General features: G+C 40.1%; 1 protein-coding gene across 1 annotated transcript in view; it reads right to left on the bottom strand.

Annotated features, from left to right (window-relative positions):
- The window catches only part of LOC306824106 (RNA-binding motif, single-stranded-interacting protein 3-like), a 120,487-nt gene that overhangs the window by 57,616 nt on the left and 36,712 nt on the right, over positions 1-26,159 (bottom strand). The window contains exons 2-4 of the mRNA XM_079344087.1: positions 24,758-24,951; positions 15,792-15,850; positions 8,841-8,932 (exon numbers count right to left, since the gene is read on the bottom strand). Of these exons, the coding sequence (XP_079200213.1) occupies positions 8,841-8,932; positions 15,792-15,850; positions 24,758-24,951 (345 nt within the window). The remainder of the gene's footprint in view (positions 1-8,840; positions 8,933-15,791; positions 15,851-24,757; positions 24,952-26,159) is intronic.

The following is a 26,159-nucleotide window of genomic DNA, read 5'->3' as shown; positions in this document are numbered from 1 at the left end:
CATTTTCTTAAAGAGTACAGCCATAATCACTGAACACCCACCCAGTTTTTCTTCATGCTCTGTTTCTGCTGTCAGGCATGATCCAGGCGGCAGCACATTTCAGAGTCTGTTGCTTGCTGCTGTCCACAGAGAAATGTGCACATTATGAGTTAAAAAGCAAGAAACCTGAATACTCTAATTAACCAGGGGCCGTCTCATATAAAAATGAATTCAACAGGATGTACAGATCTAAACAGAGTATAAAATAAACCTTTCCTGACAAATGTGCTTAGGTGCACATATGCATGCGGTAGAATATTGGAGGAGCAGCCAAACGTCTACACTAATATGATGAATGTGGGGCATCTTGTTGAGTTATCAATGCGATAATTTAATACTATTATTATATTTGTTTTGGCAATTTTTCTTTTTTTTTTTACTTTAATGTTACATTAGACTCTATCATGAGTTCTTTTAGGTGCCTGTTTCGTCTCTCAATGTTACTTCCCCTTTAACTATCTGTCTGGCAAACTGAATTTAAAAACAAGGCACAGCTTCTGTTCCAAATACAAAAATCATTATTGGGATTTAAATGAACACCCTGGATACACTATTTCAGAGTCTGGGACCTGTGGATGGATGGCTTCTGCCGACACATCACTGCAGCTACAGTTTGCTGCTCGAGGCGTTTAAACATGAGTTCTTTTAAACAAGAAAAAACTTTATATAAAGCACACAGTAGATCAAAATCAAAAATAGATGCAAAGTGATTTGGACTTTTATGGATGAAAAATATATCACAATGTAAGTTTTTTTGTATTTTGCAAAGTCCAAGAATGCTGTAATGATACATGCAAATCATGTAGTTATTTTTATGCATGATTCTAGTAAGAATTGTTTCATCAGTCTTCGACTGTTTTCTAACACTCTTATATAGTCAGACTGATGTTTTATCTCATGAGATTATCTGAATTGTGCATGCTAAAAAAAAGTAGCCAAAAATGCTTCATTAGAGTCAAAGACAAAATTCTCCACAGTTTTGTCACATTCCCATCAAGGCTTTATATCCAGATGATATTTGTGTATGATTTTATTGTATTTACATTTAAATCTTTTTGTTGGATAAAAGTTAAAAGAGCAAAACGAAGAAACTGTCACCAGAAATGATCATGATAGCTACTGTGATAAGACCTGTTTTTTTCGATTAGAAAGACACAGAGATCAGCTTAATACATGTATTAATCTTCATTTTCTCCTCCTTCTCTCTGCCTCTGTCCCTCATTCATCCCCCCATTCTGTCCATCTATTCCTTTTCTTCTCACTTATCCACTTAACTCCTCCGTCTCTCAGCCTCCTCCACACACACTGACATAAAAGACACACACAGCAGGGTTGGTAATGCAGGGTTAATAAAATTGGAGAGCAGCTGATGGTGGTGCACATTCAGGCCAGATTACATGTAATTCGATTGGGTTTCACTCACTCGGCCCCCTCCCTCTCCTCTCTCCCTTTCTTTCCTCCTTTTACTTATTGTTCACCTCCTGCATTTGTTGGACCGGAGGTGGTCCAGCCTCACAAAAAGTCACATGCAGGTTCAAGTAGATGAGTGCGCATTCAGCTTGACACACGCACACACACAAACGTCCTTGGCCATGCTGCTGTCCTCCACTGACAAACTGAATATGATTCATTGTCTGAAATTTACAAAGTCAACTCTGCCTTGAACCAGACACAAGGATGGGGCACACATAGAAGAAATAACATTTTAATTAATCACATGTCTAATCTAAGATTTTTATAATATGGAGAAGGTAGAGGGGGTACTGCACTGGGTCAAAAACAGAAGTTTAGATGATATGGAGACAAAGAAACCAGCTCAAGGGTAAGGACGGGTGAATATAAAATGGAAAACAATGTTGAAGTGGAACTACGCTATGCCAAAGCCAAACATTTGCTAATGTGAAATACAACTAAGAATAAATTAAACAGTTTTTACTGTGGTATAATTAAACAAAGTGCAAAGTGTGACTATAACAAGACCCTTGTGTAAAGACTGAATTTCAAACACAGTTTTCAATATGTCCGCTGTGTTTTTTTGAACTCATCTCATCACATCTAGACCTGCTAAATGACTGATGATGCTAGTAAGTTTGTTCTCCTTTGTGCAATGGGACATGAACACAAAGGTTTGAGTGTGCGGTCGCTTAGTCACAAATGACCCAAACAATGACAAGCAAAACAATCTCCATGCATGGCAGACTTTGTTCTTGTCAAGACGCAACTAAATGGTTTTGTGTTTTTTTTTAATTCAAATGTTCTGCAGCCTATTTTAATTTGAGGTCAAATCTAAATTCACTTCAGATCACATCGACTCTAAATTGAAACTGCATTACTTCATTCTGTATTACATTAGAAAGCAGAGAGCAAGGAAATTCTACACGTTACTGACCTGTGAAAGGTTTAAATATTGTATCTGCCTGAAACAAGCAAAAGTCAAAAAGGAGAAGGAGAGTAGAGTCAAAAAAGACATGTTTGAGCAAACAGAGGTGAAGGATGAGGAAAGGGACAAAACTGAGGTGAAAAAAACGTCAACAGAGATGAAAGATACAACAGAGTGATGGATGAGCAAAGGGAGATGCCCATTTCAGTCTATACTGTATGTTTTTTTCTTCTCTGCTCGTCTTTTTTTTATGTCAGTCTGCTTTACTATCCTCCTCTTACCATCACTAACACACACACACACACACACGCACGCAGACACGGAAAACATCTTTATAAGCAATCACACATACTAACCTACACACACTTTTATCAGACACACATGCCAGAGAAGGAAGGAAGGAAGAAAGGAACGAAGGAAGGAAGGATGAAAGGAAGAAAGAAAGAAAAGACCAACGTGACTAACCCAGGGGTTTAATCAGGGCTGATAAATGGCAGTCATGCAACAAAGTGCACTTTACCTTTGTGTGTTTGTCCTCATCCTCTTTTTCATCACACCAAGCCTTCCCTCTTTCAACCCACACAGGCCTCCCTCGTCTCTTCCCCTGTCTCTCCCTCTCTCTCTCTATCCTTCAGTCTCTGTCCTCACTCAACCCTGTAACTAATGACTCTGGAGGAGGCATTGCAGCACCTGCTGCAGACAGACAAACACACACACACACACACACACACACACACACACACACACACACACACACACACACACACACACCTTGGCACCTACAGAGAGGAGAGAGAATGGGCTTGAAAAAAAGAGAGATGTGAGGATGAGAGGATGAGGAGGTTGGTAGGGGTCAAATAAAGAGTATAAACTAGGCTAAAAAAAGGGGATGAGTGGGAGGGAAAAAAAGGGACAGAGAAAAGAAGGTAGGAAAGGGAGGAGATGTCAAGGACGAAGTGGAGGAGAGAAGAAGAATGAAAGAGAGAAAGAGGGAGGTGTGAAGTGTCACTGCCGGTGGTTGCATCTCTCTAATTAGCATTGTGACCTTGGTGCTCTGTAACTGTTATTGCGCGAACACACACACACACACACACACACACACACACACACACACACACACACACACACACACACACACACACACACACACACACACACACACACACACACACACACACACACACACACACACACACACACACACACACACGTTCATATGCAAAACAGAGTAAAGGAGTTTAGTGTTTGCAAAGTAAAAGTGACACCTTGTATATATGCAAATATTTGCCAAATGCTTTTTACCTGGGGGGGGGGGTAATCTTTTGTATTTACAAGATTACAACCCAGTTCAAGACGTAATTACAACCACAACAGGTATTGCTTAACAGTGCTAAGTGGACACACTAAAAAGAAAAACTACGAAGGATCTGAACATAAACTTTCATACATTAGAATAAAATATCCCTGTAAAAGAGATGTGTGAGTTTAAGGATGACATGGGAATAAAACTCGCGACCAGTACAAAGAGGAGGGTAGCTTAGTAAATTGGACGCCTGCTTCAGTGCCCAAAATCTAAGAGAGCGAGCGAGCGAGAGAGCGAGAGAGAGAGAGAGAGAGAGAGAGAGAGAGAGAGAGAGAGAGAGAGAGGGGCTGTAGCAGTAATCATATTTCAGGTCAAGAGTAATTACCAAGAAGGAAGTGAGTACTCTCACACACACACACACACACACACACACACACACACACACACACACACACACACACACACACACACACACACACACACACACACACACACACACACACACACACACACACACACACACACACACACACACACACACACGCACACACACACACGCGCGCACACACACACACTATTGCCTCTCTTCACATCTTGCTCTATTTTCTTCTGGTCTCATTTATTTCTCAACCAAAACAAGCACCTACCACAAAGATGATGTCAGTGTTAGCGCTACACTTAAGTGGATAAATTGTTTCTCACAGTGGATGTAATTACAAACCCAAAAACAGTCAAACCGCGCTTCAACTGAGCTCTTATTAATTCATGTGTAATGTCATGAAGTTGTTTTCATCCTTGTTATTAAGTTGATCGTTGAATTTTCATCTCCACATCTTATAATAGAAACAAATGCTTCATAGTCAGCTGCCTTTGGGATTTGAGGAAAATTCAAAACATTATGCCCTCAGTTAGGTTTATAAGGTGGCTGATTTCCCCTCTGGTCATGTGAAACACAACATAACAGTGCCTATGTTTTCTTTTCTTTTTTTTTCTGTGGTTAACTTTGATGTTTGCAGCATATTCAGTCAGATATATGGCATCAAATTCTTCTTCAGTGTTTTTGCTCCTTACCACTGTCTCTAAAATGGATGTTACTGAGTTGTCATGTAAACTTGCTAGAAACACTGAAGCCCCTGGAGACACTCCTATCCCCATGGTCCATTTAAAAGTGCAAGTAAATGGAGGAAAGAGCTGCTGTACAGGTACATCAACGTCTCATCAAAAACAAAAAACCTGCAGGTTTAATGCAGCCCAGGAGATTTGGCAGTGGACTGAAACTGCGCTGCATCAAACACACTTTACATCAGGAATGCTATTTTTCCCACCCCTCTCGTCTTTCTGAGGAAACTTTTCAACCTTTCTGTTGTCAGCTGCTTTATCATGAAACATCCGAAACACATCTGGTGCAGCAGAGCTAAAGATGAAAAGAATTCTTTAATCCTTAAAATGCTGCCCAAGGCTTTAGACAAAAAAAAAAAAAAAAGCTTCTCAGAGTAATTCACTTACTCTCATAAAGGAGGTTGTCATAGTTTTCACTCAAATTTGGAAGGAAGCAAAAAGGGGCAATCACTTCACAGTTCCAAACCCCAGTTCGATCTGCACCATAGGGATCAAGAATGTCCTGCAAAAACTACAATTCGGATAATCTCGACTCAATAACATCCACGGAGTCTTTAAAAAGATATTCCATGCCTAAATGTAACAGAGGACAGCATGTTTGACTGTTTAAAAGACTGCAGGATAATATTTGTTTTGTAATGAAATATTTTTTGTACATCTACAGGATGAGATCAGACGACACTTCAACACAAAATCAAAGATCTTCACAGAGCTTTAACTTATCAGCATTTCCCAAGTATAGTGCAATGTTGCTCAATATAGCAAAACTCTAAATAGTTTCTGAACTATAAGATCTCATTTCACACATTATCACACAGCGTTTTAGTCCAACATGTCCAATGTCAGACCACCAAAAATCCCTGTTCAACCCAAAAGCAATCAATTTTAGCATTTTTTTTTGTTTAATGTCTTATCTCTTTTCCCCTAATCTTCGCTTTTTTTCTTCCTCGCTGCTGTCTTTGATGGAAAGCTTTTAACTATCTCTCAGACTGAAACTATGTAGAACAATTTCTGTCTCAGCTAACCTACAAACCTCAGCTTACTCTGGTAAGGATGAGGGAAAATAATAGGAATGAAATGTGTCTCCATCTCAGTCTAATTGGTACTGAGTGTGTTAAACCAAGATTTCGTCAAACTGCAATTAAGCTGCTCGTCTTACAAAATGTTGAAATCCAACATTCAGATTTTTTTTTTTTCCGAGGCTGACATCCTTGTTGCACCCTGAAACGGGAAAGTTAGCTGGGTCGTCTGCAGCTCTGCGCATAATTAGCTCATGAAACAGTAAGAAGTGTGTGTAATTTCATTTGGAATTGATGCTTTGCCCTCTGCTCCATCCCTCCGGAAAACTCAATCTCAGAGGAGTCAAGGGTTCTCCTCTCTTTAATAACAGCTAAACACATCAACAGTGCTCCTCAAAATACCCCCCCAGCAGTCGGGGAACAAACTAAGAGATGGAAGTCTAATGAAAAGAGGTTTAATAGAAGAGTGAGGCAAAGGTAGCTCAGAGGCTTGCTGCTGTTTAATTCAATGGGATGCTCCTGTTGCCTGAAGACTAGGCCCATTTTAATTGCACTCTTCTTTCCTTTATGAAAAGGGAAGTATGCAGCGATACAGCTTTAATGAATGTGAAGGGAAGGCAGGCTACTCAGTGTCTTTCCTTCACACACATTGAAGGATAATGTGATTGTGCTGGTTAGGCCCACATGTTTTAGCACAGTACTGTTGCCAGTTACACAAAAACACGCATAAACATGAATGAACATGGACCTTTTAGTAGGAAAGAAAACAGCAGAAACACAAAGGATAAGTGAAAGAGAAACCCTAAAAAAATGAAGAATATAGGATGAAACCTCAGCCATCTGTGCCATCTGCTCCATCCTTCTCCCATCTATTCTGTGATTTCATCAATAATTCCATCATGACCATAGTCGTTTATCAATAACTCTATACAGACTCAAGCCATAATCTAATCATTGACTTACTCAAAGCTCAACCTATCGGTCTTCCATGGATCAATGCAACACTATTACTGACATAGACGATTATCAGCATCACTTCACCACTGTTGCTATTTTGGTTGTTTCCACAAATAAAATAAACCACCATCAGATCCTTCTTCATCACCATCAACACAATCAGCTTTTGTTTTCTTCCAGCGATGGTGTGCTTGAGGCCTGTTCTGTAAAGCCGGATTTGAGTTTATGAAGGTGAGTCAAAGTTTAACAAAGGACTGCTTTAGAGCTACTCTGATGCTCGTGGTATAATTATGGAGGGATTCTTTATGGTGGCTTAGATGTCTTGGATCAACCACCAACTGACCAATCAGCTGTCAATCTGAGCTTGTTGGATCAATAAAAAAATCTAAGGAAGCACCAGGCAACCAGTTATACCGATACTGGATGGATATATTTTTTCTTTTCAGTTTGACTTTGCCACTATGGTTTCACAAATAAATGACAGTGGCAAAGTGGGTCTTACGTTTGCTGAAATCAACAAGCTCTTTTTTACCTTCTGTGTTGTTTTTATCCTCCGTAAGGCGACCATGGGTGGCTTGAAAGGCACCATTAAATAAAATGTATTATCATTATTATTATTAAAACGATTTAAGACGATATAAAACATGGACCAAGTCTTACCAAGTCTGACATCACCCGTTGGTTACTGATGGGGAATTTTGAAGCCATCTTGAAAATGCTTTCTCAATCTAGTAACAGGCAATTTACAGTATGAGCCTTACCTCTGATCATTACAGAACATTTACCACTCAAAAAATCATAAAAAAAAATGTGTACAAGTTGTTATAATAAAGATATGAAGTATTCAGACAAACACTGTTGAGTGTACCAGTCTGTAAACACGTTTATTTCTGCTGTCATGAATGACATTTAAATATGGGGTGTGTATGTAACTTCCAGGGCATTGAATTGAATGGTCAGATCAGTGTTCAGGAAGTCTGAAAATATGTACACTGATTGGCTTTCACAACACAGCATCAAGCTGATTTTTTCTTTGAACTTGAAGGTTTAATGTAGTGTCAATTGTTAGCTGATATCTGTTCATAGGAAGAAAGAAATCTTTAGATTACTGCTGATCGGACACTTCCTGCCTGCTTTTGCTCTCTTAATTGACTATTTTTCCTACACTTAAAGGCAGCGTAGGTACCTCCAGATACACTTTTTTAAATTTTGGTTGAAATTGTCTTTAGGTCCTGACAGAAATGAATAATTCATGTGCTCTGAAAAAGAAAGGAAGAAAATCCGTCATCTGTGGAGTTGTAAACTCATAAAAACGTCGACCCATAGTAGACCCCCCTCAAAGCATGAGCTGAAATCCACTTCTGGACCAATGGCGCTAGTGCATGTAAGTGAGGGGCGTGGCTTTTGAGGGAGCACAGAGGGGTAAGAGTGGGTGAAGACGGCACACAGAGTGTATGCTACTTCCAAAATCATGCTAGTTTTTGAAAGTTATCAAACCTAGGTTTAAACCTGCTGATATGTAATTGGTCTATACTACTCGGACTGCAAACAAAATGAAAACAGAAAACCAGAATTTTCCCTCAACTAAAACCCATCCCCCTGCTTACAAAGCCATCATTTATAATCTAAGATTATTCAAGGCCGAAGGGGAAATTATATCATAAACCTACAATGTTTGCATTGTATGGTATGTATATCTATCATGGCAACTTTCTTGCTTTTAGCCTAACTACTTGTATCCAGATGTAAAAGACTGTTTGCAGCAAGTAGACGTGTTTATTTTTGCAATAGGTCATAGGACGCGAACACTGATCCTATTTGTGAATATGCTCGTAAATCCAAACACCCTGGGTTTATTATCAGGTGTGTGTGATGGTGGAGGTGATTTTTATCGAAAATGTATTCTATTTCAGTTGAACACCCTTCTTTTTCCAGGACTCCTGACGCCACTTAACACCACAAGAACACATCAATAACAACAAGAAAAGCAGAGCAGAGAGTGAAGGGTCGGGGTGAGGCTTACCTTTGCCATCTGTGCCTGGACTCCACTGGCTTTGAGAGAGGCCACAGCCTTCTGTGCTGCTGCAGGGCTGTCAAAGTCCACAAAGCCATAGCCTGTGCATACACAAGCACAAAGAACAAGAGGATGATGAGAAGGGCATTTATCATGAGAATAAAAGTATAAAAACAAGACAGGAAAATAACATCACATCGTACTGTTCTCAATTTTATCAAGCTTAACCAGCCCGTGTTTTGTTTCCAACACTGCATTAATCCTCTAAATGTGTCAAAATGTAGTCAGGGCACGTATCTTATAGCTGCTATTTCCTCCATTAAATGTGTTTTAGCACAGAACATCAACAGAACTGGTGTCATAACAGTAACTCTTGTCGTTGTGTTTATGATCCAAACGTTCTTAAATGACTAAACAAGTTTGCGTGCGGTTTGGCTCTTTGAATGAAATCATGTCTTTGCCTTGTGATGGCTGCCGTGTTGCAGTGCTTTAATGTCTTTAACATGTATTCTAAACCAAATGTGGCTCAATACTGACAGACTTGTCCACATGTTAAATGTGCTGCAGTTGGATTGTCTGATGTGTAATTTCCCTCTGCATTGCATTTGATCAAGAGTTGTCCTTATGCCACACTAAATCTGTCAGTACAGCTTCTATAGGGGTCAATATTATATGTCTCTGCCTCCGCACGAGTGACATCCAGAAAAAATTGTCTGCATTTAATGTAGCTATTAAAGTGATAGAGAGGCTTGTTTAAAGAAATAAAACTGCTAAGAGAATGGACATCAATCGATTTTATTGTTAAAAGGTCCACATCATTTTGTGCATCTCTTTGTGTTCATGTGTCAAGTTGCTGACGTTTTCTTGATGTTGGTCGACCATACAGAAAATCCTGTTAGGCAAAAGGTCTAAACACACACACACACACACACACACACACACACACACACACACACACACATCAATAAACAGGCCCTCTTACTTGGGTCACAGAGAGCGAGAGAAACAGTTTGTCTATTCTGTGAGTGACAGACACAACCGTGTGGTAAATGTGAACAAAAATGAGAATTGCATGTTAACATGAGAGAAAAATGGACAAAAGAATTTAACACATGCAAAAAGAAAGAGAAAAGTAAATGTTCTCACAGCACAGCTGCTTCGAGGTTGCAGCTGTAGTTTTCAACGCGCTGCTTGTTAACACAATTCAATGATCCACATTTCAAAAGCCACACTCATCGCAATTAAACATTGTAAACATGGAAAGAGAGAGAACACATCTCTCTCTCACTCTCTCTCTTTCTTCTCCATTACTCTCTCGCTCGCTCACACACTCTTCTTTCCCAACATCTGTTCTTGTCTGTTTGTATTTTCCAGGATTTGGAGCCTCACTCGGTTTTGCTGATAAGCAGTAGATGTTTTTATTGTTCAAAGGCAGCAAGCTGCTTTCACAGCAAGATATGTTCAACACAAACAAATATTTATACTGCTGCTAATGAGAAAGCCATCATTTAGCCAAAGTAGGATGCAACAAACACAAACACTCACTTCACATTTTTTTATGAAGTGTGGAAAAGCACTAATAAGTGTTTGTTCAACATTAGACTGTGCTATCACTGTGGCAATGCTATCGCTGAAGCTGTGGTTTATTTAACCAAAGTAAGTTTGTTCCTACATGGATATATGATTTTAAAAAAAAAGAAAAAAAAAAGAAAAAGTTTTAGGCTATAAATTAATCTATGGCTCCAGAGAGCGCTCGCTGATACATCATCTTAAGTGATGTCAACTCAATTGGTAGGGAAGAAAGCACGTTTAGAAATGTAAAAATACAGAGGTGTGAACTTAAAAGGAAATGAGTTTGGACATCTTTTCCTGTCCTCGCAGCTCTCCCTCAAGACTGAAAACAACTGAACAGCCATATATTAGAATAAAATGCAAAAATACATCAAAAATGTAATACAACTGATTAAAATCTACTCAGGGTGTTTGTATTTGTGCAGAACTGGCCCTATACAGACGTCACAGTTTGGATAGTTCAGTCGTATCACAAATAGGTCTTAGTGGAGAAAAAAGGCAGTCACACATGGCTGTATCCACATGCCAGTCCAGGAGGCGGTAATGCTTCTAACTGATTGCAGACAACTATAAAACAACGAATGCAGAAAAAGAAGTAGAAGAAGAAGCAGTCGCAACAGAACAAAAGAAGAATACACAGTAGCTCTTAAGGTAGTTCTCCACAACAATGGATGGAAAAAAACGGTAACAACTGTAATCTGTATAACTTTGACTTTGACTTTAACTTTGACTTTAGACTTTATTGTCCCAGAGGGGAAATTCTTTTTCACCAAAAAACAGTACAGTTTAAGGGCTGCGCGCCGACAGGGAGTGACAGAGAAACATACATGGGGGACAACAGGACATACAGTGCATATGGTTACGAGGGGACCAGGGAATGAAACTGAGGTGGATCTGTGTCATGCATTTTATTGAGGGCTGAGATGACTGAGGGCACCAGGCTTTTGCCGTATCGCGCCCTCCTGCACAACAGGGACCTGTATCTGCATCATGATGGTATACTATCTGTGTTCTAAATAAATTAGTGGAGCAAAAAAATTGCATTGTTGCTTTGTTCCCATTGTGATGAACTATGACCCCAAAACCCAGGTACGAACTGAAACGTGACTTCTGCGTAACGTGACACCCTTAATGTCCACAATGAATCTCATGTGAGTAAGTGATAGCTCTTATCCACACATGGATATGGATATTTCCAGGGAACAGAAGAGTGAAAATACTATCTTTGAATGATATAATCCCTCTTATTTGTGCTCTGTCCCTCTCATCTTCAGCGTTATGATGACACACTGTTGAAATGTAATCTTGCTCAGTCAGGCCTGACAAATATTCCACTCGCAAATGGAAAAAAAAAACATTTATTACAAAGTCCACACACACACGTGAATACTCACTCATATCGGGCTCATGGACACAGATGGAAGCACAGATAAACATGAGCACACAGAGACACACACACACATCCCTAGCTCCCATCTAATCTCCTGAGCTCCCAGAGTTCCTGGCCTTGGGCCATCAGAATTGGCTAACAGAGTAGAGGAGGTAAAGCAGAGAGACACAGCGAAGGGGGGAGAGTCAGGGGGAGAGAGGAAGATTGGCAGGCAGAGAGAGAGAGAGAGAGAGTAACAACAAGATGAGCGACCGAAGAGAGCGGGTGGTGGATAAAAAGCCAGGAGACGTGGAGTAGGCAAGAGGGAGGGCGTTTGTCTTTGGGAAATGGAAATCCTTTACAGTCTAAAGTGGTTTCCTCTCCCTTCCTTCCTCCATCCTGTGCTCTGTGCCCTCTCCCTCCCCCGGAGCTCCCTCGCTGCTAACAAGAAAACTGTCAGTGTGTTTAACATTGAGCCCACTGCAGAGATGAGGACTCCACAAAGAAAATGATTTTATGACAGAGATTAAAGCAAAAGGTACGTTGTTTTTTTTCACAGTGACATAACGTCATTACATAGTATTTAAAGCTTTAATGCCCCAGATAGAAATACATTAAAAAAAGAAAATAAAAGTGTTCAAGATTTATTTTATTGAGATTCTAAAACAGCACCAAGAACCATCACAGAACTTGGGTTCAAAAACTGAGACATGACAACATCAATAAACAAACTTATCGAACACTCTCCCAACAGACTCCAACAAGCCAGATTTATTTATCTACCTGTCTCTTTGTCTCGATGTCTCACACTCTTTTGCTCTCTGCACAAATCTTCATGAAAAGAAGAGGCTGTCTGCAAAATCATCACTTTCAAAAGGTCTCCTTCCTTTTTCTGTCTGCCCTCGGTTATTTTTACACCCACCCTCCCACACCCCCTTGATGCTGTCTCCTCCCTCCCATCCATCCATCCATCCCTCCCTCCCTCCCTCTCCAGGAGAACTCTCTTTACCAATTTGTACTGTCTTAGTCATGCCAAGCACTTATCTTGTCCCTGCTGACTGCCTCTGCAATCAAACCCACACTTATCCGGTTGTAAGGCATTTTAATGGTCGACTGATAATGAAAATCCTTCATTGTGAGTTAACAACTGGCTAAGAGGTGTATGAAGTCTGCATCACCCACAGTGAAAATGCTGACACAGACGCAGCCTGTGAAAAAACGCTCATGCAGCAACAGCTGCAGTTGCTACATTCTGTGCATTAAATAATGAGCATAAATCTAAAGCTGGACTGCATGCAGTTTGCATTTTCAAACCGTCACTCTGAGGTTTAGTATTCATAAAAGCCTTGCCTGGAATGTATTCTGTATTTACTATAATGCAATTTGGTGCAATGAATGGCCCTGCTATCCACTGGCAAATAAATTTTTTTCTTAACACAGACGCTCTTGCACAAAAAATAAATAATACTAATATACATATATATAAAACAAAACAAGGATTTTAACTCAATTATAAATCATAATCATAATCCTTAAACATTGAAATAATGGGGTCTCATTGCATTTAAAGAGACACACACCAAAACGGAACATTCTGAGATAGCTGGTTTCTACAAGGTCAAACTCCTCTGCTAGTGCTTGATTCATGTTATATTTTGTCCAAAGACGGCACAGATGTTTCATTTAGGGCACAGAGGACTGTTTGAAAATGTGGAAAAGGGGGATAATATGTCCTCTTTAAAGCTTTGAGTGTTACGATGCCTCCAAAAGTGCAATACAAGTCCATTTCCATCAAGTCCAAGTCCCTTAGAGTCTAGACACAACTAGAATAAATGTGTATTTATTGTGGACTACTTTTATATGAATGCATGTCTCATTCCCTTCTGGCTACTAATGAAAGGATAATTATGTAGGACAAGAGCGAAATAACCGCAGTAGCCAGAGTCACTAGCAATTCACATTTATAAAGGGATATCTGTGTGACCCAGTGCAGCAGTGTGTCTCATTGAGGTGCTTACAGGCATTAAAGGAGCTCTCTTTAGAACAGTGGCAAATGCTGACTCATGCTTTGGCATCAATATATGAAGAAAATAAAGTCATTGGTGATCGCTTATGGATATCTTTAAAGTACTCAGTACATATATTTCGAATTAAAAAAAAAAATTCCATTTGAGAATCGTACTGGAAAAAAAAGAAAGTATAAAGTCACAATTGGGGCAGCTGTGGTTCAATGGTGGCCTCGTTCATGTCTTAACCGAAAGGTCGGGGTTCAATATTTAGCTCTTGCAGCTACATGTCTGATCCATCCTTGGGCAAGAAGACACATTAGCCCAAAGTGCTTTGTTGCTGGCATATGAATGTGTAATGATGACTTATTGATACTGATAAACACTTAACATAGCAGCCTCTGCTATCACTGTGTAAATAGTTATGAATGAGTAGGTTTGGCTCGTGATGGAAAAGCGCTTTGAGTAGCCAGCAGACTAGAAAAGCGCTATACAAGTTAAGTCCATTTTCAATGAGCACACAAAACAACTTGAGGCTACTGAATGTGTAGGCTGTTTTTAAAACTGTAACATAAGATAAGATAATAAGATACATTCAAAACATGTTAAACAAAAGAAGGGTCCGAAATTAAAACTCGCCAAGTGCCAAATGCGGCTAGATTTCCAGTTTGCGAGTACTGGTACATTTCAGAGTAAAAAAACACTGCAGATGCACACAAAACGCACGCTTTAACATAAAAACACATTTTGTTATTTCGGGCCAGTAAAAAATGTTTGGCATGTGAATTTTTTCATATACCGCCACCTTAGCCGGTGGGTCAAAAAGTTAATTTCGGACCCTGAAGAAAAGAGAAACTGATCGTTATAATTGGCTTCATAGAATTTTCTGACCTGTCTTTGGCCATGTTGTAAAAAATATCAAAGCATACATCTTGATGTGTCTTCAGGTGTGCCTTGTTATAGAATTCAAAAACAGGTCATGCATTCATAATGGTTCTTTGTATTTAAAACTACTGCTTCAGATAAAAAGATCCAAGATAATAAGTGTTCACTGGAGACTCTTGGGGTTTGGTATTCCTTAACAATGACATCATTTGCTAAAGATATTTGGATCAAAGCAGATGAAGCCTTTTAAAATGTGCGTCAAGCTCTCAGGCATTGTCATGAATCTGACTGAATTGTTCAGCATTCATACATTTGACTCTGATTGACTGATTACTGGGTGTGTTTGCTATTGTCCTGAAGCATGTCAGCATACCTTTGAGTGCAGCCTCGGCAGATGAGTAGCAATCACTCTGAACACATGCTCTTGGGTGCCTCTTCAGACAACTACAATCATATTGATTAGTGCTTTGTTCCGACCACTCAAACAATCAAGCAGACCCTCATCAGAAGACACTTGAGTGCGCCTCATTCACCACAGAGATGATTTGAAACACATTGTGTGTATTAGATGGTGTTCTCTGTTTTGATTTCACTGATGACAACAACGTGAACATGTTGCTTTCAAAAGCTGCTCAACGCCAAGTGTCATAAGGGTGTAATCCTCAAATCATCTTTGGAGAGAAGGCGAAAAAAAAGAAGTTTCTCTAGCATCATTTGGATAGATTGGAGAATGTCAGATCATTATAATTTATATAGCTCACATCAATTTTCTGATGTTAATGTTAAAACACAGACCCCTACTGCAAACGCAACAAACTGTTCTAGGGAAAACAAATGGACTTTTGTGCAATGGCAGATCACATCGCTTTATCTTAATTCACAATGTTTGTTGACTGACATGTCGGCACATTGTTAAAATATGTTGGCACTGATAAATTGGAAATACCAAAAACAGAACCTAAACACTTCCCCAGCATGCACTGATTAGTCTGCCTGTAAATTGCCAAGTTTCCTGAACTATTAGCAGATGTTTTTCTAGATTTATATCTCGTCAAAATGTCATCACGAGAAGTTTTCAGTGACTTTGCATGAACCGCACTGTAGAAATTCAAATGGATTCCAGCTTACCTTTACATTGGTTGGTGTTCTTATCCAGGATTGCCTTTGTTGATACAATCTTCCCATATCTGCAAAAATAATGATAAAACAACTATCATCACAATGGAGTTAACACTTGATGCATTACTAGAATTTACTGGCTGGTCTTGCATCATTTTGTATGTCTCCATGGAAAAGTCTCAACTGGACGATGGATTGTTTTGCACTTTTGAACAAGCGTCCATGTTTTTAATATTCTAGATGCACAACTCATGATCTAGCATGATTAACAGGAATGAAGTCAGGTTAGTCGCATAAGCAAATACCATACAACTTTAGACAATTTCATTAGCACCTGCTTTGATTTGTGTTAAAAGCTAATTAGCAAATTTTAGCATGCCACAATGCTTAACTAAGATTCCGAATATATAAATAATAATTCTTGCATATTAGTAAGATAGGATTATCACAGTGAGAATGTTTCTAAGATAGCATTTACCCTCAGCTCAAAGGTCGACCATTTGTTCTTGTAAGAAGAACAAATTCAAGGAACGTCGCCCCCACTGAGCAAGGAACTTTGTTTTTTGTTAAGGTTCACATGAATGCCAAGCAGTTTAGTAAAGATGTATCATGATGATAATGTGAGAACTATTTAAATGGTAAATTAAATGAAACAAAGTTTGACTACCGAACCGTTTCTCAGGGTGTTCACAGGACACTTCACACTTCTGTCAAACTTACAGCCCTCCATTCTGTCGGTACACGCCTGAAATCCCACCCTGAGGTCTCAGAACTCAGATAATACTGTCCCTTAAATTACGACAATAACCGGACTGCAGCACCCAATCCTTCTTATAGGAGCTATAAAATAGAAGGACAACCTTAATACCTCTTTCTACCTGTTCACTCTGCCAACTTTTCCCTCGTCTGTTTCATTGCTTTCGTCTCTTTGTCCATTTGATAGCTCTGCCTCTATCTATCTGTCTTTTTTACCTTATTGCCATCTCTGTCCCATTTCTACTCTAAAGCTATCTGAAATAACTAAATAATGTTTTTATGAGTCTAGTCTGAAAAGAGTGCTGCAAGAAACAGACAGAAAACTGAGAAATAGGCTGAGAAGGGAAAATAAGGACAGAGAGGAGGAGGGAGGGAAACACTCAAGACAGAAATCTTGGATGGCTGAGATCAGTCTGGATTCCTGCCTGGATCTATGGATGAGACTTTTTTAATTAATGTTTTAACACTGCTGCACAATGACTGACTGGATGGCGGTGTGACTATCAAACAGATTGACAGACTGACAAGCTTGCTAGCGGACTGGCAGATGGCCAGAGGTGAGAGATGGACATTTATTCACTCTTTCTTTCAAGAGAAAAAAATAAAAAAATAAAAAAACAGGAGACAACAAGGAGGGAGAAAGAAACTATAAAGATGCTAAGTGGAAGATACAGTGTGGGAGTCCGCGAGCAGAGCGGGTGAAAAACGTGGGGGAAGGAGGGAGGAGAGGAAGAGAGACTCAGAGGAATGAGGAATAGACGAGGAGAGGGAGAGCAGTCAGTCAAAAGATAAAAAGAGACACCAAAGGCGAGGAGGAAGCTTGGTAGTCAGGGAGCGATCGAGAGATAGTAAGAGGTGTTTAATAAAGAAGAGATCATTTAGCTGTCACCATCAGGAGAGTCTCTGTCAGCCAACTGCTTCTGTCAGCGTGGAGAAGAGAAGAGAAACTCGCCCGCCTGACAGCCTCACACCAAACTCTATTGGGACGTGAGACTTAAGAAGAGAGACGTTTTTGAAAATGCCTTTAAAAGGCCGCTATCACATACAACACGACATCCTAGTATCTTATGATCTCCAAATTGGTTGCAAGAGACAATCCCCACTTTTACATTATGTTCAATTTTCAAAAATACTCATGCTATTTCAGATATTTCAAGGGTATTTACATATGCAGTGATTGCGACAGGCTAGAATCAAACCGAATTTTCACAGGGTGTTTTTTTTTTAAAGTCACGGCTGGTGGTAAACAAGGTCTTTGGCCTGCGGTTTGGGGAGGAATCCAACCACTGCAGATGTAGAAAATACTCATAAACGCAAGGGACTAATCGCCCACACACAAAGACAAACACATATGCAGACACACACGCGAAGCAACATCACAGACCAAAAAAACACCAAAGCAGTAATCACACACATTAGACGCACCATCTGGCAATACGCAACTCTTTGTTGACTTCTGCCTCTGTGTGATGTTTGTGTGTGTGTGTGTGTGTGTGTGTGTGTAGCGCGTAAACAGCTACAGCGTGTGTGCAAGTGAATGTGCCTGGACATATCTGAGCATACAAATACTTGTGTGGGTGTGATTCCTTACAAATACGTCTTCTTGTATGTGTTTTTGTTTGTGGAGCAAGCACGAATGCATGACAACGATCTCATGCACCATCGATGTTTTGGCAGGTTGTTTTTCCCGGCAAGAAAAGTCAAACATTTCCAGACTGTTTGTTCGTTTTATGAAAAAAAAAACGAGAGAGGTAGCTGAGAGTTAGAAAGAGGGAGAGGGAGGCCAGGGTGCTCTACCTGGATGACACATTTTGAACAGTGAAAAAATATCTTTACAGTTGCCTGGTTTTGCAAAGGGAAAAGAAAATACTGAGTTTCCTTAATGTGCAGTTGTGTTTTTGTTATTTTCAGATTGATGTGTGTGAAGATTAAGTGTGACTCCACCTTTCCCTTCTTTAGTTGCACTATTACGGCCGGACAGAAAAACAAAAAAAGAGGAGAGTTAGAACAGATGACGGCATTGCCTCCTAGAAATGTCAAATTGCGGCATCAATAAGCTATCCAAAGAAGTCTCTCATCCGGGACTTTACTCACTGCTCAAAAATTCAATTTTATCCTGATAGCCACAACAATCTACTATTGTGCAGCAGAAAATGGAAGAAAGTATTGATATTAGATCAGTTGATGAAGTAAAGAGGGTCAGGAGAGAGCAGAATGTTCTGTTCTGTCCTAACTGGAGCCTTTTTTCATTGACTCCAACAGCCGAGAGTGATTTGAAATAAAGACGACCTGCACTTGACCTGGCAGCAGCGACACATGAGATGCTCATAAAAACCATTCAAATACTGAAAACATACTCACTAAGGACTACAAAAGCCAGATGTTTAAGGTTAGTACTTCCTTATTCTAATAAAAAGAAACAGTCAATGAAAAGGATCTGGCTGTGTTACTTGTTTATATTGGAGTTCAGCATGACTAAAGAGTCCATAATGGGAGGTAAGTGTGAAGCCATAATGGTGTTGTTTTCCAACACTGACACTGAAGTGAGTTAAACCAGCTAAACTAGCTTATACTGTAGCTCAATAATTAAAATTGTAACATGATTTGCTGAAGTATAATTATAGGGATTCTTGTGCAGTACTATTTTTTTTATGTTTTCTTTATGTAAGTGAAAGTTTTTTGGATTCCATTCATTGGTTTAGCAGTTGGTAAAGCCGACACTTTCTATACTGTACAAAGGGTGCAGAATACTGGTTTGACTCTCGGCCTTGGCCTCTTTGGTATACGTCTACCTCACCATCTCCACCCTACATTTCCTGCCTGTCTTTAGCGGTCCTACTTTCTTTTATGAAAAAAACATTTTAACGATCAACTTTGTGAACTTCAGTAAACTTTAGTTAATAAAGGTGATATTCATAGTCTGTATGTTGCTGGAGCTTTTTAACCTCTTCAAGCCTTTCACACTTCATGCACCTTGATAGTTGTTGAAGTTGTGCCAGAAAACCCTGGTCAAACCATGCTTCTTCATTTTAAAATTGAAACAGCGGAAGGTAATATCTTATATAGTATATCTTTCTGACATCTTAATGTGCATTTTAAGTGGATATAGAATAGCTATTAAATGCTATTGATACAAAAGTCAGAGACAAGTTGGGCCACCCGGTCCAAAAAGTCTATATGTGCAGACAGGAAGGGGTGTAAAGCTTATACCTAGCCTTTGGTCATAATAAACATATTTTTCAAATCCCACCTTCACCAGAGAAAGACTTATAATTAGTTGATTTAACTCCTGTCTATGTTGTTTGTTTTTATTCTTTGGAATAAAATCCTTTAAAAACCAACACGTTGTCACATTTGATTCATCTGATTTTTCTGATGTTATCTTATATTATCTGCATTTGTATCTACAATTGGTCCAGCCAGGAGCCAGGAGTGTCTGGCTAACCTTATATTTTCTATTTTCCTTGGCTTCATAGAATTGCTACTGAGCACCAAAAAAAAAAAAAAACAGCACAAAGCCCAAGTCAACTGATCTTTCCACAGCATCACCGGGGTTGTGTTGATTCAGGGAGATTGCCTGACAGACTAGTTTTCACTATGACAATCCTTTTAGGACGAGCTATGCATTTCCTTCAACACACAGATACTCCTTCGAATCGTTTCCAAAACTGAACGATTGTGGCTTTTTTTTTTACCAAAAAATAAATTCTTTTCACAAAGACATAAAACTGACAGTATTTTCCAACTGTCAAGAAGAAATGTCAATACTTTAAAATTCGGTGCACTTCATGGCTGTGTGTGAAGTCTAAAAGACAGTCCGAGAGGGTCTATGTCTATCATCAAAATGGTGTTATCATCTTTCTGAAGAACACCTTCTCCTTATGGATTCTCATCATTTGATGTGACAAACACTCATCTCTCCAGGACATCTGTGTGAATATATATATTGTGTATACTGTATGTGCACATTTGTTACCTTGTGCTTTATGTCTGAGTGTGTGGGCATGCATCCATGCACGTACACACAGGTTTCTCCCTGTGTGTGGCATCTCCTAATTGGGGATCCAATGCAGCTGTCTGGTCTCTTGCATGTCCCTCATTTTCTTCTCCCTCTGACAGTTAGTCTCAGACAAACACAGAGGGGGACTGAGGCAGTGCTGTGCTTCAGAAGCCCTTGAATTCACTCTCCATATGTTGTTCAGGCTCTATAAAGAAATGAACAGTTGAAGTGTTTCGAAATGATGAAAGGGGAGATGTGATGTGAATTCGGAAGATGATGGCTCAGTGTTATTGAAGCAGTTTATCCACTGAGAGGGTTTTCCACGAAGTTTCAAACACTCACTCAAGTTGGTTAGGTAGTGCATTAAGAATAAACTGCTCTATGACCACACATCTGCAGCTATTTCTAGTCCTTTTCCGATCTCATCCTTTTCATCTGATAGCATCACAGTGTGGACTTGAGCATGAACTTTTGCCACAAAGATTTATGTCAGACCAAATAGCCGAGTATATCTCTATTTCAGATACAATGGTGGGTAAATTGAGTTTAGATGAGTGTAATCCCCCGGTGCATCCCTGGCCATAACTCTTCAGAGAGTGTCATTTCCACTTATGATCCAAAGTAGACGATTTTTTTGTCAAAATAATTACAGTGAAATTACCAGTGACAGCAGCACTGTTGGCAAAAAAAAAAAAAAAAAAAAACTGCTGACCCTAAGATCCATGCTGGAACTCGATAAAGTCAATACAAGTTCATATAAGGATAATGGTGCCTGCTTGTATATTGTGTGTCTGAAGGTATTTCTTGTGCTGCACACAGATAAACATACAGCATATAAAGAACAGCAGTTCTTCTTGGTAGTACGCTTTAATGACAATTAATGTTGTCAAATAATAAATATTGTTACTTCAACATGTTAGTTCTTCCATGGAATAGCATTTCTGGGCCAAAAAAACATCATAGCTGTGAGAGGCTTTTCAAATTGCAATGAGCCACTCGGCAGTTTTCACAGCAAGACTTTGGTGAAATGATACGACCACTGATAGACTGTGAGATTTTGTAATGTTTTTTTTTTCCCTCTTTTGTGATTTGTCCTTTGAGTGGTTAAAAATCAGACAGACAGACAGACAGACAGACAGACAGACAGACAGACAGACAGACAGACAGACAGACAGACAGACAGACAGACAGACAGACAGACAGACAGACAGACAGTTGGTGTAAGAGAGAGACAAGATGACAACAAGTGTGAGAGAACGCGAGTGAGCTGAGATAAATTGCCCTTGTGTCGGTCTTTACATTCCGCTCACGTTCGGCTCTGTCCCCAGACGTTAAAAGTGTGTCCATAGTTTGGGCGACCGGGGGAGTGATTGGAAATGTCAGCTGACAACAGCACTTTTCACTGACACTCCGAGAACTGGCACGGAGACAGAGGGAGGGGGGGAAGATGGGGGGGGGAAGTGAAGGGAGAAGGAAGAATGGAGGGAGGAAATGAGGAGCATGACAGAATGTGAAAGGAGAGGTTTGAGCTGGTGGGCGACTGTGCAGGGAAAAAAAAGCCATAAAAACTGGTAAAAAACACTTCGGAGCATTTAAAAGAAGAGGTTGGAACAATAATTTCAATCACATCAGAAGACAACCAAGTGTAAAAATGAGGAAGAGGATAACATTGATCAGAAATAGTGTGTGTGTGTGTGTGTGTGTGTGTGTGTGTGTGTGTTGTCAATGGCCCATCCTTCCGCTATTCATTGTAACTGTGTGCATGAATGAAATGTCGTTGTGTTCGATTGTGCGTGTGTGTCGTGTCAGTGAGTGACAGGAAACTGCCACTCAATCTATTTCCTGAAAGCCACAGAGAGTTGCAAACTCAAGGCTAAGACCGCTGCCCAACAACACACACACACACACACACACACACACACACACACACACACACACACACACACACACACACACACACACACACACACACACACACACACACACACACACACACACACACACACACACACACACACACACACACACACACACACACACACACACAGGCCCCCTCCCCTGCTGACCTTTCCTAAATGTTACTGTGCACTTGGCACACTGACGGGGCATCTAATGAAACTTTTATTGGCCCCCATTTTTCACCCTGCTTTTCCAGAACGCCTCCAGGGCTGAACTGAAATACAACAGGCTTGAACTGCAGCTGACACGCAGGAGGGCACGGTATGGTGGATGAGCGCGTGTGAGTGTATATTTGCTCAAAGAGTTACAGTCTTCACATTTTATTCTCTTCAGCTTTTTAATCCAAAATCAATGACATCATTTAAAGTACTATCTTGCAGAATATTTAGCTCACCAATCTTTCCCTTATTACATTTGATAAGATCAGGTAATAACTGGAGGAAAAAAAGATCCTCTCTGTGCGAGCTGCATATCCTTTGCATTATTTCTTTGCTGTCTGTCTCTGTCTTGGCTGAGATGACTGGGACTGAAATGTGCATGATCTTTGAGTAACTGTGAACTTTGAGCCTGAAGATGTAAGAGTTTAACAATAATCCTGGTAAGCACATCATTCCGGTCAGTACATAGTCAAGAGGAAACCCTCTAGACAAGGTTCTTGTTTCTTTGTTTGTGTCTGCTTTCAGTCACAGGTCAGAACCAAACATGGAGAGGGAGCATTCACTTTTTATGCTCAGGAAAAGACTACTAGAGAACTGCAGGCTTGAATCAAAGCAGAAGACTTTCTTGTCTTAGAGCTGCTTTATTTGAAATTATTTTAATGAGTGTATTATAATTCATATTTTGATAACACTTATACCCAAATTTGCTATAATAAACTTTCATTGCGATCATAAAAGAATGAGCACTAGCACCAGCATGCCCACATCCTTTTGTATAGAAATGGTTTAAAGTGTCTAGGTTAAAAGCGATATAACAATGTCTAGGTCAAGTATTTCTTCTTGCAATTCCTCATCAAGTCATTTCATGGGAACTGTTGACAGAATAATAATTAATACTTTATTAATCTTGCAAGTTTTGGGGTTCAGTGCCTTGCTCTTGGGCACCTCATTGGTGTTTAGGAAGTACTGGAGGTCTGGCACTTTTTTCGGACTCCGGTTCCCAACCCAAGTCTCTGCTGCGTTACTGCCTCCCCTGCTTTTCCAGAGCGCCTCCAGGGCTGACTTAAATACAGCAGGCTTGAACTGCAGCTGACACGCAGAAGGACATCAAATGTGTCAAGTAAATAAAATGAATCCAGTGAAATCTGTTCAAAGTGCGTTATGATTTGAAATTGCATTTTTGAAAACATACTACTGAAAATGTTCACTTCCTCTTTGTATCCTATACTACAGATGGCAGCGCAACTAATGATGATTATAATTTAAAGCTACATCTACCAACCAAGACTGAGACAAACCTTTAAACACTCTGTTACAGCTACTGAGAGGAAAGTGTGGTGAAACTGTTTTTGACTAATTCTGTTTCCAAAGTAAAGCATGAACTTTCTGTCGCAGTGTTTATGATGTCTTACCAGAAGAAAACAAACTGTTCTAAGTCAAATGTGTTTCACTGTTGGTTAAAACAAACAACAGAAGCAAACTTGTGCCTTCATCAGCTTCCAAACCAATTATTCATTGAAGTGTTACATAAATGTTTCGGGGGATTGTCACGTCATCTCATTTAAAACTCTACATGTTGTCCTTAACAACAATAAACACAATGCAATCACATTTCTGTTCAGCATCATTTAATGTACTGCAATCATAGAATTTGTGAAATGACAGGCAATGCTGTAAATTATTGCCATGATTTCTAACAAGACAGAGCTCAAAGCGTCGTCATGTTTGTTAAAGATTAATGGACTGCGTTTTCTGATTTACAAAAACATGTGTGTGTGTGTGTGTGTGTGTGTGTGTGTGTCTGTTCCTATGCAGCATGTGTGTGTAGATGACCCGGTCCAGAAGGGAGCGGATGGGTTGGGCCCAGCTGGGTTGTGTTTTTTCCTCTGAGGAAGCACAAGGGAGGAACAAAGAGGTCAAGAGCAAACTGTTGATGCTCATTATACACTGCTGTTGGACTCACAGAAAACTAATTACAACAAGCTGAGAGATGCACAGAGCTGCAGCAGAACAGAGCTTAGCTGTACACTGAACGATGCATCTATAGAAATAGAGCAGAGTCAGACTGAGATGTAAAAAGAAAAAAAACGGGTAGAACTTACGGCTGGCAGAGTTTGATGAGGTCCTGGTCTGTTGTGGCAGGTGGCAGGCCTCTGATGTACAAGTTGGTCTTACTAAGCTGCTCCATGAACCCTCCTCCATGACCTCCTCCTCCTCCACCACCACCACCACCTCCTCCTCCAGTGGTGCCAGGGCTGGGCGGAGCCATAGGCGGAGGGGGAGGAGCATAGGACTGCTGCAGAGACAGAAGAGAAAAGGAAAGTCAAAGGTCACTTGAGGTCACAACACGAACAATACATCTTTTGACCTTTCCCGATCACATGATACAAAAAAAAAAGTTCCTACATACTCGTCAATAAACATTCTTTGGAGCAAACTCCCATCATCATCTCAAATAAACTCTTCCGCATCAAGTCCTCACAATAACATCTTCATTTACGGGATGCACATTAAATCAAGGAAGCAGGATATGTGTAATTAGTGCACATTATGATCAATCAGGCTTTCAGCTGTTATTGCAGGTGCTTCTATCAACAGCAATAACTAGCTGGGCTGCATCAGCTTTACATGTACACCCATCCACAAACACATTTTACACTGATGGCAGAGGGTATGCAGTGCCGAGCTGAACAAATCTAATCATTCATGTCCTTTTGGAGAATTTGGGGATTTTGGGAAACAGTTTGCTCTTATTTCGCATCTGATTGTGGAGATGAGTTGTCATAATTTCTACTCTGCATGTGGACAGATTTGATCTTTCCAAATGGAGATGACGAGCTGGATAGGGAGGGGCATAGACGTAGACTTGTGTATAGACTGTAAGGATGTGTCCACTCCAATCTTAAGGTTAAAGGTAAAAAAAAAGGCACCTCATGCGGCACACAAACCGTTAAATCCTTTCCCACTTTGGCAGCACCTCCCAAATACGTCTTTGAGACGGCGCTGTTTTTGATTGGCTTAGCTCCATTTAGGCTGTCGAAGTTGTTTCGCTTGCAGGCTTTGCCAGTGTTGACTGTGCACTGTTGGCGTGCGACACATGTCCGATGGATGTCGGGCAAGAAAAAGGAAGGTGAAGGACATTAGACGATATTTCACGAAACAAAGTGCAAGCCACCTGAGGGAAAATAGTCCTCCCCCCTCATAGGCTATCACTAATGAATGCAAAAAAATTGTTTCCAACCGTTTTCTCACTCTTAATGACAATGGTGCACATGAGTTTGGGTTGCAGCCTCGGACTGATTTAACCCCTGATGGTAATAAAAAAGTAACACCAAGTTCATATTTACAGCATCTTTTTATAGACAAATTATTTAAAGGTCATACTCAGCCTAGTTGTGACTTCACCAGCTGTAATCAGTTTTCAAGACAACTTGGTGAGGTGCCATTTTCATTATCGTGACTGAAGTAACCTGCAGTATATTGTTCTTTTAGAGATCTCTCAGG

This window comes from Symphodus melops (genome assembly GCF_947650265.1).
Source record: "Symphodus melops genome assembly, chromosome: 5".
NCBI classification, from domain to species: Eukaryota; Metazoa; Chordata; class Actinopteri; order Labriformes; family Labridae; genus Symphodus; species Symphodus melops.
This window is presented reverse-complemented; position numbering and strand designations above follow the sequence as displayed.